At 34.9% G+C, this 18549-nt stretch overlaps 1 protein-coding gene across 1 annotated transcript in view; it reads left to right on the forward strand.

Annotated features, from left to right (window-relative positions):
* ADGRB3 (adhesion G protein-coupled receptor B3) overlaps positions 1-18549 on the forward strand; it is a 683715-nt gene that overhangs the window by 632090 nt on the left and 33076 nt on the right. The window contains exons 25-28 of the mRNA XM_069487813.1: positions 1546-1644; positions 1969-2140; positions 16723-16818; positions 18299-18338. Coding sequence (XP_069343914.1) covers positions 1546-1644; positions 1969-2140; positions 16723-16818; positions 18299-18338 — 407 coding nt within the window. The remainder of the gene's footprint in view (positions 1-1545; positions 1645-1968; positions 2141-16722; positions 16819-18298; positions 18339-18549) is intronic.

Raw genomic sequence — 18549 nt, forward strand, 5'->3', positions numbered from 1 at the left:
CTATTTGTTCATAAAGCTCCTATGGAGCTTTGAAGAAGGACAGATGCCTGGGGTCCCCTTAAATTAGAGTCTTTGCAGTTGTGGCCAGATAGCTGACGTGCAGCCACTGTGGAGAATACTGCTCTAAGTACTCCTTTGGGAGTAGTTTCAAGCACATCAGCATGTCCATGGAGGCTTTGTAAACTATACTGTGATAGACTATTGATTACATATTATTTTGAAAAGTTTGGGCACATGTGGCTGGTACATATGCCCTAAATTGGATCAGTAAAGTGAATGATTTAGTATTATATTTCACACCCAACTTTGAAAGCTTTGATTTTTCTCCTGGAGTCTGCTGATCAGTCTACATACTTAATAGCTTTCAGATTTATTACCTCACACAAGCACTAGTCACAAATGAGTACACTTGTTTAAAAGACACAAGACATTCTAAATTATGAGCTTCTTACAACTTTCTCTCTTCTGCCACTTTCTCTCTTTTCTGTCGCATAGTAATGCAGCTCCACTATAACTTATATTTAAAAACTTACAGGGCAAACATATTTTAGATATAGATACCCCATGGGAATGGACTACAGCAGCACACCACAGAATATTATTTCAAAATGTTTCGAATCTTAATTCAGTAACTCCTTTTTGGTTTTTGTTTATGTTCTAATACATGCATCATTTTCAAAGTACACTTTTCTAAAGCAAAATGCATATAAAGTTTTTCTGTGTAGTGTGACTTTGCTTCTATGATGTAGCAGATGGAGTCTGAATTGTTTGAATCTGAATTTACCTGTAAAATCCTCTAGACTAGAATAGATCATTTGAATGCTATAAGGTTGGAGTCTATGACTAATTTTCAGAAAGAATATTTTAAAGTTAATGATTATGTTAAATGTGTTTTTTAAAGCACAAAACTATCACTCTTTTTATTATCAACTAATATTTCATCAAATTTCATCAGCCCCTATATTCAGATCATCTTAAAATATGGCCAATACATTGGTGCTAGAAGAAATTTCAAAATATGAATCTGTTGAAATAAAAGCTACATGTTCAACAAATAATTGAAGACTCCCAAAATATATTCCTCTCTATATTGGAATTCTGAGATAAATGTTTCCATTTCAGAAGGTTTTAACTGATATATGTGACTTCCACAAATAACAATGAAAATCCTTAAAGCTGAGAGTCTTCACATGTTTGATTATCGGGGTCTGAATAAAGGGTTTTCACTGTATGTCTACACAAGCACATGCTTATGTTTAACTCAGTGTATTGGGCAACTTTGATTTATAGACACAAGGGCCATCTATGGTGTAAATGATAGAAATATGCTTTGCATGCAACAAAGGCCCATTTTATTAAAAGGTAAATGTTACAAAGATAATATATAGTATAAATGCATCTTTAACAATGACCTAGAGCATTCATCTTTGATAAGTATACTTTTCTGCATGAAATCGTATTTAAAAGCTAACTTGCAGCAGCAATTTTTTTTTCGGTGACAATTCAATATTTTGTTCTTTTTGTGGGTGTTCTGTTTGTTTGCAGTCAGATGAGTGAGCCTCATAGCGGTTTGACGCTCAAATGTGCCAAGTGTGGAGTAGTTTCAACAACAGCTTTGTCAGCCACCACCGCCAGTAACGCCATGTTAGTCCCAATCATTTACATCTTCTTGTTACAAATCTTTTACAGTGCATGTGAGAAAATGCTATGATGAAAAAAAAAATATGTTTGCTAATGCTAGAGCTAAGAGCATATTTAAATATTCATAATTGGCAACTGCCTTTATAACTATTGTGGGATAGTCTATAAAAAAAATAAATAGAACTCTCTCAAATGTTATCTGCTTTGTGGTTTCCAAGTTAATGATCTTGGTGCCACATACACAAATGCTTTGTTGAATGGGGGTTTGGTTATGGCCTGGGGCGTGACGTGCAACTACATTATGTCGTTTTCTGTGTCTCTCAACAGGGCGTCTCTTTGGAGCTCCTGTGTGGTGCTGCCTCTCCTGGCTTTGACATGGATGTCTGCAGTTCTGGCCATGACAGATAAACGCTCCATATTGTTTCAAATACTTTTTGCTGTGTTTGATTCGTTGCAAGGCTTTGTTATTGTCATGGTCCACTGCATTCTTCGAAGAGAGGTAAGAAATATAATTCTGGGGAGAGAGAATAGTGATGGTTGGAAGAGTATGTCTTTGCTAACAAGTATGATCTTTCATTTTAATATCTTGATCTTCAGATTAAAGTTGGTCTCCACTGACAATCACTTAGAAGTTAAAGCTGATGGGAAGCTTTAAGGCATAGTTCAGGGGGGGCCTAACACTCTGAAAATGACAGATTAAAACAGATGGGACTATGCAAGGGGAAACCTGGCCAGAGGTGCCAAGAGCCAGGAAAAGTGGATTCAAGAGAGGACACATGCAGTGATTGGTGTAGATAAGTCTGTTAGAACAGCTGGAGGATGAGAGGGTAGGGTAACATATGTTTAAAAGACATACTTCATAAACATAGTAAACTCATTCCCTAACTCATGTTTCTTCTCTCAGCAAATCCTCATTCCTCATATTAACTAATTTTATTTGAAATAGAAAATGTTGGATATTAATGAATAATTCTTTTGTCTGTACAAAGTTGTGGTTAAGTTACTAAAGATTAATGATTTTCATGTGGATGTTTATTCTGAAAAAATACCAAAAATGTGCACAGTGGGGCATGACAGGCAATAATTGTTCCCGAGAACTGTAGACCTATAGTCACAGAATTTGTCTGGGTCATGATTGAGGTTTACTGTCAGCCGTGAGGGAAGGAAGAAGTTGGCTTTCGTGAGTAGAGATGTTAACCAGCTCCAAATCCATCCAGGGCAGTAAGAGGTTTCAGATTTGAGTTGTTTAGAGATAAAATGTTGTTTTCCAACCTGTGTGCAAATTATTCTGAATGCTTACAAGCACTGACACGGTATGCACAAGGTTTATGAGTCATTTTAACATTTACTCTAGGGATAAGTGGTGACAAAAACACACACTGACACAGTGCCATGCTAGTGATTTTGAGGTCTATTCTGTCATTTTGCATTATCTAGCTTGTTTGAGAACTTTATTATGATGTGCATATTGCAAAGAGACACATGTGCATATAAATACACACCACAGAGTTTTCACAACGACATGTGGAAGGAACCAAAGGTTTTTACCTGATTTATCAGATGAGGAGAACAATATTTCTGAGCTATTTCAATAAGGTACAGATGTCGGCAATAAACCCACATATCTATTCTAACAACATTCTATGAAGAAAAACAATGAAAACAGTTGAAGAGTGACTTCACATTGCAAGAGGGAGTATTTCCTCATTTAAAAAATCTGATGTAGTTTACAGTTGCCAAACATTACTATTCACAAATTTCTAGCTAGAATATCACCATTAAAAACTTACAAGTATGGAGTTGTTTATATAACAAAGGAGTAAAAGTTAAAAGGAAATTGAATAATAATTTAGCTTATGTTCTTCTCCAACTATAATTATCTTGTGGGGGTCTCCTGTACTAATATTTTCTGTAGTATATTTAAGTAACAAAATTATTCTAAAAATTAGATGGATAATGCATTTTTGATTGACAATTGAGACTGAAATGTTGCAGATTTTAAGTAAGACACATGATATACTTACAGGCAATTTTCAGAAGATATTAATATCTTAGGTGCTAAAGAAGACCAAAGTACTGCATCTCTAAATAAGCTTCTCTTTTTCTTTTCAGAAATAAGCTGTCCAGGTAGTCTTAGGCTATCATCAAAATATGCAGATTTTAGAGTGACATATTATGATGGCTAATTATCAAAATTTTACTGCTTATATAAAGAAAAATATTTGGCACAAAACTTCTTGATTTCTATCAGAATTTTTCCATACTTGCTAATTGGACTATTAACTGTCAAAAAGATGATTTAAGGGTAATTAAATCAAGTCATATAATAAATGCTTCTACTAAAGTATGCCTCTGTAAATACATGTTTTCTGTATCAATGGAGAATAAAAATATGGATGTGTCTCTTTTGAATTTACAATTATTTCAAACTGAATAATTTTATAGCTGATAAATTAACATCAAAATGCTATACATTCTTTAGTTCCAACACTGAAATGAAAAATCATATGTTCCGTTTCTTTTCATTGAACCTTAAAAATACCCTGTAACATCTATATTCGTAAGGGATATTGGTCTGTAGTTTTCTTTTTGTTGTTGTTTGTGTCCTTTCCTGGCTTTGTTGTCAGGGTGATACTGTTAGGTCATTAAATATGAAATGTCCAATTTCGAATCAAAAGTTTAGTTTATTATATCTCAAACAAGAAGCAGTACAATTAATCGAAGTATGTGCCTAAACTATTGATGCAGTTTTGCCATCTTAGCAGTAGGTTGCTTATGCCAGCAGTGAAGAAGCCTGGAGAACAAGTGGTGATGAAATCACCAAAGGCATTTTCCACGGCTTCTTGAGAATTGAATCTTTTTCCTTGCAAGAAGTGGTCCAAAACCTGGAAGAAGTGGTAGTCAGTTGGTGCAAGATCTGGTGAATATGGCGGATAACAGAGAGTTTCCAAGTTCAACTTTTGTAGTTTGAGCAGCATTGTTTTTTGCAACATGTCATCTTGCAAGAGGATTGACCTATCTCTATGGACCAATCTAGTCTCCTTAATCACAAGCATCCTTATCATTTCATACAGTTGGTTTTAGTAGGCATCCAGTGTAATCTATTGACCAGGTTTCATGAAGCTGTAGTGGATAATACCAGTGTTGGAGCACCAAACAGACACCATTAGCTTTATTTGACTGTGTTTCGATTTTGGACTGTGTTTTGGCACTTCATCTTTGTCCAACCATCGTGCCAAATGCTTGCAATTGTCAAAAATAATCCATTTTTCATCACAGGTAACAATACTGTGTAAAAATGGTTTACCTTTACATTGTAACAGCAAAGATAGGCAAGCTTTGAGAAGATTTCTCTTCTGGTGCTTATTTAATTCATGCAGCACCCGTCTATCCAACTTCTTTCTCCTTGCAGATTTGTTTCAAATTGTCCAATGTTACAGAATAGTAATATCAAACCTTGCAGCTAATTCACACGTAGGTTGAGTTGGATGTGCTTCCAATACAGCTTTCAGCTCATCATTATCTACCTTTGTCTCAGGTCACCCACGTGGCTCATTTTCAAGATTAAAATCACCAGAATGGAACTTATCAAACCATCTATGTACTATGTGTTTATTAGCCACATCCTTTCCAAACACTTCATTGATATTTTGAGCGTCTGCAGTGGTTCCATGAAGGAACTCATATTCAAAAATAACACAAATTTTTGACTTACCCATGGTTTCACAAAAATTTCTCTAAAAAAAAAACCTGAAAGATAATCACAAGCTAAAATGTATGTTTGAAAGAATGAGGGTATACCTTCATAATTAAAAAAAAAAAAAAAAAGTACCAAATCTGTTGTCAGATATATCAACTGTCAAACTTAGAATTTAAGGAAATCGGACATTCCATACTTAATAACCCTCCTTCTCAATGTTATGGAATCATTTCTGCAGTATGAGTACCAGCTCTTCTTTCTAGGTCTGGTAAAATTCAGCTGTGAATCCATGTGGTCTGAGGCTATTTTGGTTGGAAGATTTTTTATTATTGCTTCAATCTCATTGCTAATTATTGATCTGTTCAAGAGTTTTATTTCTTCTTGTTTGAGTCTTGGGAGGTTGTGTGTTTCCAGGAATTTGTCCATTTCCTCTATGATTTCGAGTTTATGTGCATAGAGATTTTCATAGTATTCACAGATGATATTTTATATTTCTGTGGTATCAGTTGCAATATCTCCTTTTTCATTTCTGATTAAGCTTACGGTCCTTTCTCTTCTATTCCTGGTTAATCTAGCAAGAAGCCTATCGATTTTGTTTATCTTTTCAAAGAACCAACTTTTTGTTTCATTGATCCCTTGTATTTTTTGTTTTGTTTTATTTTGTTATATTTTTCATTTTGTTTTATTCTGCTCTGATCTTTGTTATTTCTTTTCTTCTGCTGGCTTTGGGTTTGGTTTGTTCTTCCTTTTCTAGTTCCTTAAGACATGTCATGAGACTGTTAATTTGTGATCTTTCTGTCTTTTTGATGTAAGCATTTAAGGTTATGAATTTCTCCCTTAGTACTGGTTTTGCTGAATTCCATAGATTTTGGTAACTTGTGTCCCCTTTGTTATTCAGTTTAAGGAATATTTTGATTTCCATCTTAATTTCATTATTGACCCAATAATCATTCAGCAGCAGGTTGTTTAATTTCCATGACTTTGTGTAGAATTGAGTGTTTCTCTTGAAGTTGATTTGTAGTTTTATCCCCACTGTGGTCTGAGAAGATACATGCTATGGTTTCTTTTTTTTTTTTTTTTTAATTCGTTGAGACATGTTTTGTGACCTAAGATATGATCAGTCTTGGAGAATGTTCCATGTACTGATGAGAAGAATGTGTATTCAGTATTTTTTGAGTTAAATGTTCTGTAAATGTCTGTTAGACTTGTTCTAGGTCTCATTTAAGTCAACTGTCTCTTTTTAGTTCTATCAGTGGTATGTTGAAGTCCCCAGCAATTATGATTCTACTGTTTAATCCTCAATAAAATATTAGCAAACTGAATTCAATAGCACATCAAAAAAATAATCCACCATGACCAAGTGGGCTTCATCCTAGGGATGCAAGGATGGTTCAAGATATGCAAATCAATAAATGTGATTCACCACAGAAGCAAAAACAAAGACCATATGATCATCTCAATAGATGCAGAAAAGCATTCCACAAAATTCAGCACCCTTTCATGATAAAAACCTTGAACCAACTAGGCATAGAAGGAATATATCTCAAGATTATAAAAGCCTTTTATGACAAACCCATAGCCAATATCATACTTAATGGGGAAAATTTGAAAGCATTCCCACTAAGAACTGGAATAAGACAAGGGTGCCCACTGTCACTAATTTTCTATTCAACATAGTGCTGGAAGTCCTAGCCAGAGAGCAATCAGGCAAAAAAAAAAAAAAAAAGAAATAAAGAGTATCTAAACAAGAAAACAGAAGGTCAAACTATCGCTTTTTGCTGATCGTGTGATCTTATATATAGAAAACCCCAAAGACTCCACCAAGAGACTCCTGAAACTGATAAATTAATTCAGCAAAGTGTCATGTTACAAAATCAATGTATATAAATCAATAGCATTAGTATACACCAATAACAGTCAAGCCAAGAGTCAAATCAAAGACTCAATATCATTTACAATAGCTACAAAGAAAATAAAATACCTAGGAATATACTTAACCGAGGAGGAGAAAGATCTCTACAAATAGAACTATGAAATACTTAGGAAACAATCACAGACAACACAAATGGAAAAACATATCACACTCATGGATTGGTAGAATCAACATTGTTAAAAGGTCCATACAACCCAAAGTGATTTACAGATTCAGTGCAATCCCCACCAAAATACCAATGTCATGTTTCACAGATCTAGAAAAAATAATTCTATGCTTCATTTGTAACCAGAAAATGAGCCCAAATAGCCAAAGCAATCTTAAGCAAAAAGAACAAATCTGGAGCCATCACATTCCCAGACTTCAAACTATACTATAAGCCTTTAGTAACCAAAACAACATAGTATTGGCTGAAAAATAGAAAGGTAGACCAATGGAACAGAACATAGAACCCAAATATAAACCATCCCCATAGAGCCAACTGATCTTTGACAAAGAAGACAACATTACACACTGGGGAAATGAAACTCTATTCAATAAGCGGTGCTGGGAAAATTGGATAGCCACATGCAAAAGACTGAAACAGGATCTGCAACTCTCACCACTCACAAAAATTAATTCAAAATGGATAAAAGACTTAAATATAAGGCATGAAACCATAATAATTCTAGAAGAAAATGTTGGAAAAACTTTTCTATTAATAGATATCTGCCCAGGCAAAGAATTTATGAAGAAGATCCCAATGGCAATCACAGGAACAACAAAAAGAAATAAATGGTACTTGATTAAATTAAAAAGTTTCTGCACAGCTAAGAAAATAATCAACAGAGAAAATAGACTACCTACAGAATGGGAGAAATTGTTCACAAGCTATGCATCCAATAAAGGGCTAATAAACAGAATGTACAAAGCACTCAAGCAAATTAGCAAGGAGAAAACAACCATTAAAAAGTGGGCAAAAGACATGAACAGAAGCTTTTCAAAAGAAGATAGACAAATGGCCAATAAACATATGAAAAAATGCTCAACATCACTAATTTTCAAGGAAATGCAAATTAAAATCACAGTGAGATATCACCTTATCCCAGTTAGAATGGCTTTTATTAAAAAGTCCAAAACAATAGATGCTGGCATGGAAGCAGAGAGAAAGGAACTTATACACTGTTGGTGGGACTGCAAGTTAGTACAACCTCTATGGAAAACTGTATGGAGATTACTCAAAGAACTAAAAGTAGACCTACCATTTGATCCAGCAATCCCACTACTGGATATTTGCCCGATGGAAAAGAAATCATTTTATCAAAAAGTCACCTGCACACAAATGTTCATTGCATAACAATTCAAATTGCAAAGATGTGGAATCAACCCAAGTGCCCATCAATTCATGAGTGGATTAACAAAATGTTGTATATGTACACTATGGAATACTACTCAGCCATGAAGAAGGAAGAATTAATGCCTTTTGCAACAATTTGGATGAAACTGGAGACCATTCTCCTAAGTGAAATATTGCAAGAATGAAAAACAAACACCATATGTACTCACTATTAAACTGGAACTAACCAATGAGCATGTATGTGCACAGATGGAAGTAAAACTCAATGCAAATCAAGCAGGGGGGAGGGGGGAGAAGGGGATGGGCCAAAACCTACCTAACGGGTACAGTGAACATTGTCTCAGTCATGGGCACAGTTATAACCCTGAATCAAACATAACAAAATAGATACATGTAACAAAAAACATTTGTACCTCTATAATATTTTTAAATGAAAAAAATACCCTGTAACATTACTTATAAATACAGAGAACAGATTTCAGTGTAGGGCAAGTCTTCTTCAGAATTCCTAAGAAGAAGTTGTTACTGAAATACTGAAAGACTCTTGTTTAATAGGGTTTTACAAACCCCAAGGTAAATATCATAAGAGGCCTCATTGAGCCCATAAAAATTCTTTTTGACCTTCTAAATGTATACTGCTTGACAATAGCAATGGCTTCATAACACTTGTGACCACATTGCCCTAACATTAACCATGTCTGAGAGAATAGATGTATCTTCCTGTATCCTCTGTGTCTCCTCTGAACAGTAGTTCCAGAAAAATACACCAAATTTTATGGAATAGACAGCTACCTGTAAAATATTGGGTAATGATTCATATCTATTAATCTACCTGATAATTTATAAAAGATGCTACAAATGTAGTTTTATCTCTACTGCTTTTTCACTGTAAAATATTTTCTTCACAAAAGTCAAATGATTCATGTGGATTTTTCTCTCTTAAAAATATATAAGCAATGTAAAAAACATTTCTTCTTGATTTAGAGACTGAATACGTATATATTTCTATTCCTATGTATTTCTGACATACACTAACATAATTTTGTCCTCCTTGGTCTTTAATGACTGTCCCAATGTGAATTCAGAAGGCTTTACCCATATTATTTGTGCAGTCTTTCTGTGCAGGAGGTGGGGTGTACACAGAGAAGGAATATAGCTTTGCAGAAGAAAAGAAATGAAATACTATAACTATAGCATTTTGAATGTGGTATGTACGGAGTCTTATTTATTTTAAAAGTGCCTTTGCTTTTAGTGGGTCCAATTTTAAAATTAAAATGAGATCAGGAGAGAAGGGCAAAATGATCACTCTGGTCACTTCCAACTCAATTATATTCCACTCAAAAAAAAAAAAACCTGAATTTTGCATAACTATTTTTTCTGACCTCCAGACCTGAAATCTTAATATTTAAATTTCATCAAATTTGTATTTTTGAAAATATAGTTTCTTCTTCTGGAAAAAACTTTTTCTTTTGAACTGCTTTAGTAAATGCCTCTGGGAAAAAAAGGAGAAAACAGAAAAAGGGAGTAAGAATTTTAAAAAGCCATCTGATTTATCATAACACATTACTTTCAGCAACAAAACCTAGATCTTAGAAGCCAATATGTATAACAGCTAATAAGGTAGAATCTAATAGAACAAGTATAGATGTTTCCTTCATTTATCCATCATCCGTTGATTAAAATTCATTAGATTAAGCAGATAACAACATATACTATTTACTATTCCCCACATTGCTATGGAAATTGAAACGACACAAGAGTTATGAAACCTTTGAAATAGTTACTGTTGCTAGGAAACCACTTTCTTGGTGCCTGCACATTCTTCTCATCTCTCTGTCTCTAGCTGTGTCTGGCTCTAGGACAATCTTACAGCTTGATGTCAGAGGGGGAAAATAACAAGATTGTGATACAAAATAAGCTACAATAAAACTCTTTCCCTAAATGGAAGGAAAAAAGGAAAATGCCTAAGTGGATAATTTTGTTGTATCAGTGTGTGAGAATCCTGTGGCTGTTCTGTACTGTCAGTAACAGCGACAAGTTCCTCTTTTCTCTTTTCCAAGCGCTGGCAGGAGGTCTAGGCTGCACCAGATGAGGTCCGAAAATCTTGATCCAAACCTGGGAAGCAATTTTGTAGCAAAATGCTTAAAATAAAAATGAACTGTTTTTTCTCTCTTCTTTCCTTCTTTCTTTTGCTTGCTTTCTTTTGCCCTCCTTTTCTTCCTTCCTTCCTTTCTTTCTCCTACTCCCCTTCACCTTTTTTCCCAATTTCCCATTTAGTCTTATTATTTCCATAAAAAGTACAGGTAAACAAAATTATTTACAAGCTTGTGACAGTGAATATGTAAAACAGACAAGCATTCTTTTCTATCTCATCTAAAACCAATATTCTCCCCAATACAAACAATTTAAGAAAATAAATGAAGCCAGTAGTGATTAAAAAACTAGACAATTTGAAAAGAGCCCATATTGCATATAATATACAATTATATCTGTAGTTCAGATAAAGAGTTGCATGAACCTCAAAACTTAATCACTCACAGGGAAATTAGGTTTGACTCATTAGCATAGAAGGGTGTGTATCTGAGCCCTCCCTTAGTCAAGGATGGGTCAGGAGTTTTAGTTGGTCTTTGCAGAAGAAGGAGTAGGTGGTAAGAGACTTTAGAACTTAAGGGGGTCCTTAGGGAACAATGAGGTTAAAAGATTAAGGAAGTTAAGGTTTCAAATAGAAGAAGATGGAGAGAAGTTACTGGGCATATGGTTTACACAGAATGGAGCTTGTGGTGAATAGTAGACAATATGTTCATATTCCTATATACTTTTTCCCAGAAAACACCAACCTCACTTCTCTCGGTAGCCATTCCATTTCTTTGGCAGGGGAATATAAACTCTACTTCTCATTCCAGATTAGGCTTCCCTGATTTAGCATAATTGCAATTATATTATGAATATTTGTATCAGTTTTAATCTGCACATGTGGTTCTCCTAGACCATGCAGAGATTTAAGGGGTTAACAAGAGCATGGTATCGGATGAGTGAGATGGCATCAGTGAACAAGTTCAGGCACAGAGAGTTCATAAGGGAGATTGACAAACTCTGGCATGCCTGGCAGGTAGCATCCAACTGTGGCTTGCTGTTACCCAAAATTCTTCTGCTGGAGCCGCACACTACCCTCCCAGCTGTCCCTCACTCTGGGCGGCAGCATGGTTCTTCCGTCTTTTGTCAGGAGGGGTATCTAGACACAGGCATGTAGATGGGCACGTCCCACCTCCCTCTCCTTTCACACTCTCAGGGTCCCCTTGCAAGATTGTCAAACTGGTAACAAGGAAGTTCAGTATGTCTTGAATAAATGTTTAAACTGAAAACTTATCTCATTACCTTTTATTTCTTATATTTTATCTAAATCGTCAGAGGTAGACGATTATGCTGTAGCAACTTAATTTCTGACCAGTTGGAAATAATTGTTTTGATTCATTCCTTCACTTAAACTATCTTATTCTTGGCTTAGTAGGGCCATTAAGGGTGGAGGCAAAGTGGTGTATTGGAATGAGGACTCGCTTTCAAGTCAAGTGACCTGGTTCCATTCCCAGCGCTGCCACTTATTAAGATCTTGAGCAAGTTACTTAAGCCCTCAAAGCTTCAGGGGCCCCATCTATGGCACTGAAATAATGTCTGTTCCAAAGGGGAAGGCATGAGGCTGAAAGGAAGTATCAGCTGTGAAGGCATGGGTTCATGGTGTCTGACATATAATTCCCCTTTCCTGTCTTTTCCATTTGCATGTCTGAAAAATGCTGCTACATTGTTTCAGATCATGTATATGAAATATCATCTAGAGAAGTTTATATGATGCCCCAAAACTGATACAAAATTAATTTGAAGGTAAAAGGCTAAAACAATTTTAGAGATTAAGTGAACCTTTAGGTGTTAGAAGATTCCAATAGAAAGTCATTGGGACTGAAATTTGGGTCTGTAGTCCATATTTTTCTTTTATTGTATAGCAAATGCCAAACCTTCATTTTTGTTTGTTTATTTCCTTTGCTGTCAGAAAAGTTAGGTAATATTTTAATAGTCTGAAGTAATTCATACTGCTTGTATCAATTGACATAACACACATGAAATTGAAAAGTCTTATTCATGTCATGATTAAATTATATACGATTTAATATGATTGAAAAGAGCTGAGCCATCTGTTCACCTATGAAACAATAGAAACAATAGTAAGCATGAGACTCAGAAAAAGCAGACCACACAAGAAACTCTTCTCACCCCTACCAAGGAAACAATCTCGCATAATTACAAGAATGTAACTTTATTTCTTTTCCTGGCTTAAAATGATCCTCCGGAGTAGGAAGCCAAGAAGAATAACTAGAGGTAAAACTGTCCTCTTAAAAGAGAAGATTTGGGGTTTGAGCTGCTCAGTAGCTAAACACAGAGCCCATTTCAAACTGTGCAGCTCTTTCCTGTGAGGTTTCTTTAAATTGCCACGCTGCCAAACGTGCCCGGTGCTCTTCCCTAGCAATCGCTAAATCTGGCACCAACTTTCACAGTGACACTCTGCCAGCTGCCTTCAGAGCGGGGACCAATGCAGAAACTCTCAGTTTGCTGCTGCTGAGATGAACTGAATTCTTCTCCCTGTAGGGGAGACACAGGAGCGATACACACCCCTGCAAACCTCTTTGAACGCGTGTCTCATCCAGGACTCTATCCACAACATGAAGGGTTTACAGCTTTTTCGGTTTTTAGAGCAACTGCCAGCAGGATCCAGTAAAGATATCTTTGGAAGTGCATGGCTGGATACTTTTCAGGAGACAACCTTGAAAGCTTACTGTTTTTTTCCTCACCTTATTTTGTGATGTTTCTTTTTTTCATCTCACAACATGCCACCAGATTTCCTTAAAGTCCCCTAAGTGTTCCAAGGCTAGTTCCATATCTGTTCCTTGCTACTCCCCGGAATAGTTAAACCTCTGCCTACCAATTAAAAGTGAAAGATCTATTGCAAGATTATTGTAAAAAGAAGAAATTTTGAGGTCTAGATTTTAACTGTGCCACAATTTATCTTAAATATTTAATTATTTTCTACAGGTTTACTTTAAACTTGTGGTTACTGGTCTCAAGTAAGTTTTTTTTAAATGTTAATTTCACAGAACTCAAAGTTACCATGATTTTAGTATCTAACAAATTTTAGGTTAAAATGTTACCTAAAATAAGTGACTTGTCCTCCCCAAATAGTGAGTCAAAGACTATGATTGTCCAGCATTGTAATTACGAGTGTTGGCACAGAAGATTTTAATTTCAGGATAAGATAGCCACATCTAGATTCTGTTTGTTTGTTTGTTTTTCCCCTTTCTCTTTTATCTTTTTTCTTACATGGAATTAATGTTCTTGTAGATTTGTGTTTTAGAAAATTCTAGTTGTTCTTCATTAGCACAATTCACATTGATTCACCAAAATCAAAACTTTCTATTTACCTGATAGAAAATTCAATTAATTATCAAAATATTTACAAATAGCTGTGAATGCTTTCTCTAGGTACTGTCTTGCCTGAAGCATCTTCTTCTGTGATAGAAAATATGCACTATGAAATCTAGTCTAATCATTTTTTCCTGACAGTGTTGGACAACTAACAAGGCCAATTCATCTAGATTGGCCAAACACATTTTTGAGACTTTTAAAAAATCGAATAGAACATGTGGAATCAAGGAGAATTTCTTCCGCAAATCTTTCTGAATTAGATGTATCAGAGGCACTAAAAGTGTCAGAGAACCTAATACTTAAATTATGGCATTTATATGACTATTAAAATGACCCTGAATTTACTGGAAAATTTTTATACTCTTCTGTTTTATATTTCTTCTAAGCAGCATTGACTGACTCATGAAGCTGACATCATTCTCCAGTGTAGAAATGCCCTTAATCCATTGTCATATTTGTGAGTTTAGTAGTTGAAGGTATTGATTTTGTGTGTGTACATTCTGAAAAAGAGTTAGATTTCTTTTATATCTCCCTCAAACAATTAGATAGTGAATTTTTAAGAGAAACTTACAGAAGTTGTTTTTCCATAGTTCACTGTTAGCCAGAAATACTGACAACTATACTCTGAAGGTCTGAAAATAGAAAGTGGATAACGTGGACCAGTTGAATTCATGTTTGATGTTACTAAAATGTTTCATATTTTACATATACTAATATTTAGAAATAGGCTTGAAAGAAATCTTTGTGTGACAAGCTCCCAGAAGGCAACATTTATAACATATTGTTTATCTTCCTTTATAAACTGAGCTTCTTTAACAGTTGCCTTAGGGCACAAACAGAAAATTAGCAGGTACCTATTTTTCTGACATTGGTTCTTCAGATTTTTTTTTTCTAAAAACAGATATACTTTATTAGTGGTTTCCCCAATTTGATGATCTGGCAAATATTAGACTCATTACTAATTTTTGATTATTAATGTGTCACTTTATATCCTACAACACCTTCTTAAGAAAAATGAGGAGCCTGGAAGCATTCACATCTCCAAACTCTCACTTTGTCCTCATGTGTCTCCTCTGGGAAAAACTGGATGATCTCAGTCTAAATATTTATCCGGTTCTTTAGGAAAAGGTGATCAGACTAGATTTTACTGCACCTGTACTTTTGCTGATGTGTTTCAAAAAGGAAATAAGAAAATACCTTGCTGAATTATATCAGGCAGCTCCCATTCTTTTTCAAGGAAATTCCAGATTTAGAAATATTGGAATCATAGAATTCAGAGAACACTGAGCCCATTCCCCACCCCCAATTCTTTTATTTCACAGTTACCATAGCCACATCGTGAGGATTTAGAACTCGAGATGGAGAAATATAGGTAGATGAAGGTCTCATTATTAGACTGGTTGGCCAGCCTGTGGTCCCCACTAAACTCAGTGTTACTTTCCAAATCCAGCAATCTGGAGAGAGGCTACTAATGACTGTGAAATGGGTGAGAGCACAAGGAGGAAGTGGAAAACAACTTAATAGGCTCAGTTTTGTGTTTTTGTTTTTTTCGGGCCAACAGGTATATTGTGCACATCTCACATCAAAGCAGTGACAGGATGTTCTATGGGAGTGCTTTTCAAAAGTATAGATCCTTATGTGTTCACATTGGTAGTCTTTATAATGGTGCTTCAGTATAAGAGGGAAAATACAGCATCCTCTGTGCTTTGTTTTTTTTTTAATCCAATAAAGCAGATTATAATAAAGAAGGATAATAGCAATCATATGAAGTCATAAAAATAAGGTATTAGTAAAATGACTTTGTTATCGACTTGGGATAAGTAGCCACTTGTGAAGATGTCTATGAACAGCCTGCGAGGAGCCTCATGAACCACAGGAAGTGGAATGGACGGCACAGGCTTCATGTGATCCAATAACCATCAATTGCTTCTGAGTTTGCTGTTCAGCTATGCATGTTTACTGACTCATATTTTAATAAAAGAATTAATGTTCTTAGAACTTTCTTGTGATATGTGTGTTCTTTATTCAGAATTTGATTATGAATGGATATGAAGGAAATTTGGCTTTGCCAGGTGACTTTTTATCCCTGAGACAATCAATCAGAAGTAAAGCTGTTTTGTTTCTCTTTTGTTTCATTGTGTTTTGTTTTTACATCAGGGCATATAGCACTTGAAGGGAGGAAAAAAATAGTCTTCCCAAATGTCCCTTACATGAGACATAACAGGAAAAATCCCAAATCAATTCCAGTCAAAAGATCATTGAGTAATCTCATTTTTCACAATGTTTAAAGCTGTGATGAAGATTATGCCATACCAAATAGTAAATCCCCCTTGAAAGATATATTATTTATAACAGTACAATAAATCTTCCCGCTGGCAAGAATTATGAGTGTTGAGCCACATATAGCCATTTTGATAGCTAAGGAGTTCCCAGCACTTCCCTCTATAGAGTATAGGAAGTGATACATTTTTTTGGCATAAAGCAAAATCCAGGTACACCAGCATTTGTATTAAGAAGCAGAAAAAGTGGGTAGTAAATTATAAAATAATAACAATCATTTTCTCATAGTTGATTGCCCATATGGACAGTATTTCGTCATTATTAAGAGAGAAGAAAATTAATGTGACTCTTTTCCCCCCATAGGTTCAGGATGCATTTAGATGCCGATTGAGAAACTGCCAGGATCCAATCAATGCTGATTCCTCAAGTTCTTTTCCTAATGGGCATGCTCAAATCATGGTGAGCTTTTATTTTTCCTCTGTTAATTACATTATGATCTCTCAAGGAAAAAAAAAATCCCTATTAGTAAAATAGTATCAAAGTCCCATTTTGAGAGACTTTGGCTTTTGTTCGTTAACAGACTTAGAACTCTGATACCAGATAAGTATTCTGTCTGGATTGCTTGGGAGTCCAGGATTTGTTGTTGGCCCCCTGGGGTGTTGAGTGTGGGAGTCTTATGCAACACTGCTGAGTATTTTCAGTCTTACACAGAATTAGGTCTAATGATTTGTGCATAGGATTTTTTTTAAACAGATCAGAGCACAATAGAACCTGCACTTCTAATCTTAAAGCAGTAGCTGTAAATATCAGGGGCAAATTGGAATCATCACAGGAGCTGCACGCCCCAGACTAATTAACATCAGAATCTTGGTAGTGGGACCCCGGTATCCGTGATCCCAATGTGCAGCCTACTAAGAGAACCCTGTTCTAAAACATAAGGAGTAGCCACCCTTCCAGTGAAAGATCAGTTATTGCACATGAGGTATGACTATTGTTGGAATTCAGGAGTACTTTAGGCATAACCATTTTGATGTATTTTAGAAATGAGATAAGATTGAAATTCTGTCATTAAAAGCAGAAATTAAATAGGAAAGTTTTTATAATATATTTGATTTATTATTAACTTTTTTGGACTGGACAATAAAATAATAGGCTAAATGATATATTAGTAACTAAGACTTGAGAAAGAATAATTAATTCCTTACTAAAAATAAATAGATAACTATCTAAATCCCTGATTTAAAGTATTTGTAGGGAAAGGCATATGATTAAAAGACCTTTATTAAAATGAGATAATTTAATTTTATCACTAAATAAATAAAATGATTAAATAAATAAAAGTTTGTGGAAAATATGAGGATGAAACTAAACTCCAGCAGGTCCTAGACCAGATGAGCATTGTTTAATCTTCAATTTTAATTTCTAAACCTGAGAGCCTTATGTCACATCTGAGTGAAAACGAATCACTAGAAGTGCCTAGTTTGACTATTAAGAGTTTGACAAAGTTGTACCATAATACATTACATTACAAAGAATATATTCAAATTGAATGTTTAAAAATACAAATAAAAACATTTAAGTATATTCATTGTAATGCACATTCTGATCACTTTATTTTGGTTAGGAAATTGACTTATTAATAAAATTCTATCCTTTTATGTATGGTGGTCAATTTCCAAACTGAAGATGATAGTAAATATTCTATCGCCTTGTTAAAATTGTATGCCATGTTCTCCTTGATTTTATTAAACATTTGAGCTCTAGAAAATGCTTTTGAAAACAATATGATTATTTCTTGAGAAACTTCCTTTGCACGAAACAATAAATTGGTACTGCCTGGTTAGATATCTATAAACTTCAAATAATCTATCTGATTAGTAAAAGGCACTTGAGGTCTTCATTAAATGATGGTTCTGTGTCTTACTGTTTCTTGTTACAGACAGACTTTGAAAAGGATGTAGACATCGCTTGTCGATCAGGTAAGAATATTTAGATTTTGAAAATACAGTCATTAGGATGTTGAATTATTTCTATGTATTTTGATTTTAAATAAAATGCTGTGGTTTACACATCACATGTTCATGTTCATGAATAAATAGAATCTTTTCAGTGTAAGGATTGTAATAGCAGAAATTTATGTGTGGAGGGAGAAAGAGAGAGTGAGGAATGTGAGAGAAACTAGGTGCTCCC

The sequence above is a fragment of the Eulemur rufifrons genome, chromosome 15, assembly GCF_041146395.1.
Source record: "Eulemur rufifrons isolate Redbay chromosome 15, OSU_ERuf_1, whole genome shotgun sequence".
Taxonomy (NCBI): Eukaryota; Metazoa; Chordata; class Mammalia; order Primates; family Lemuridae; genus Eulemur; species Eulemur rufifrons.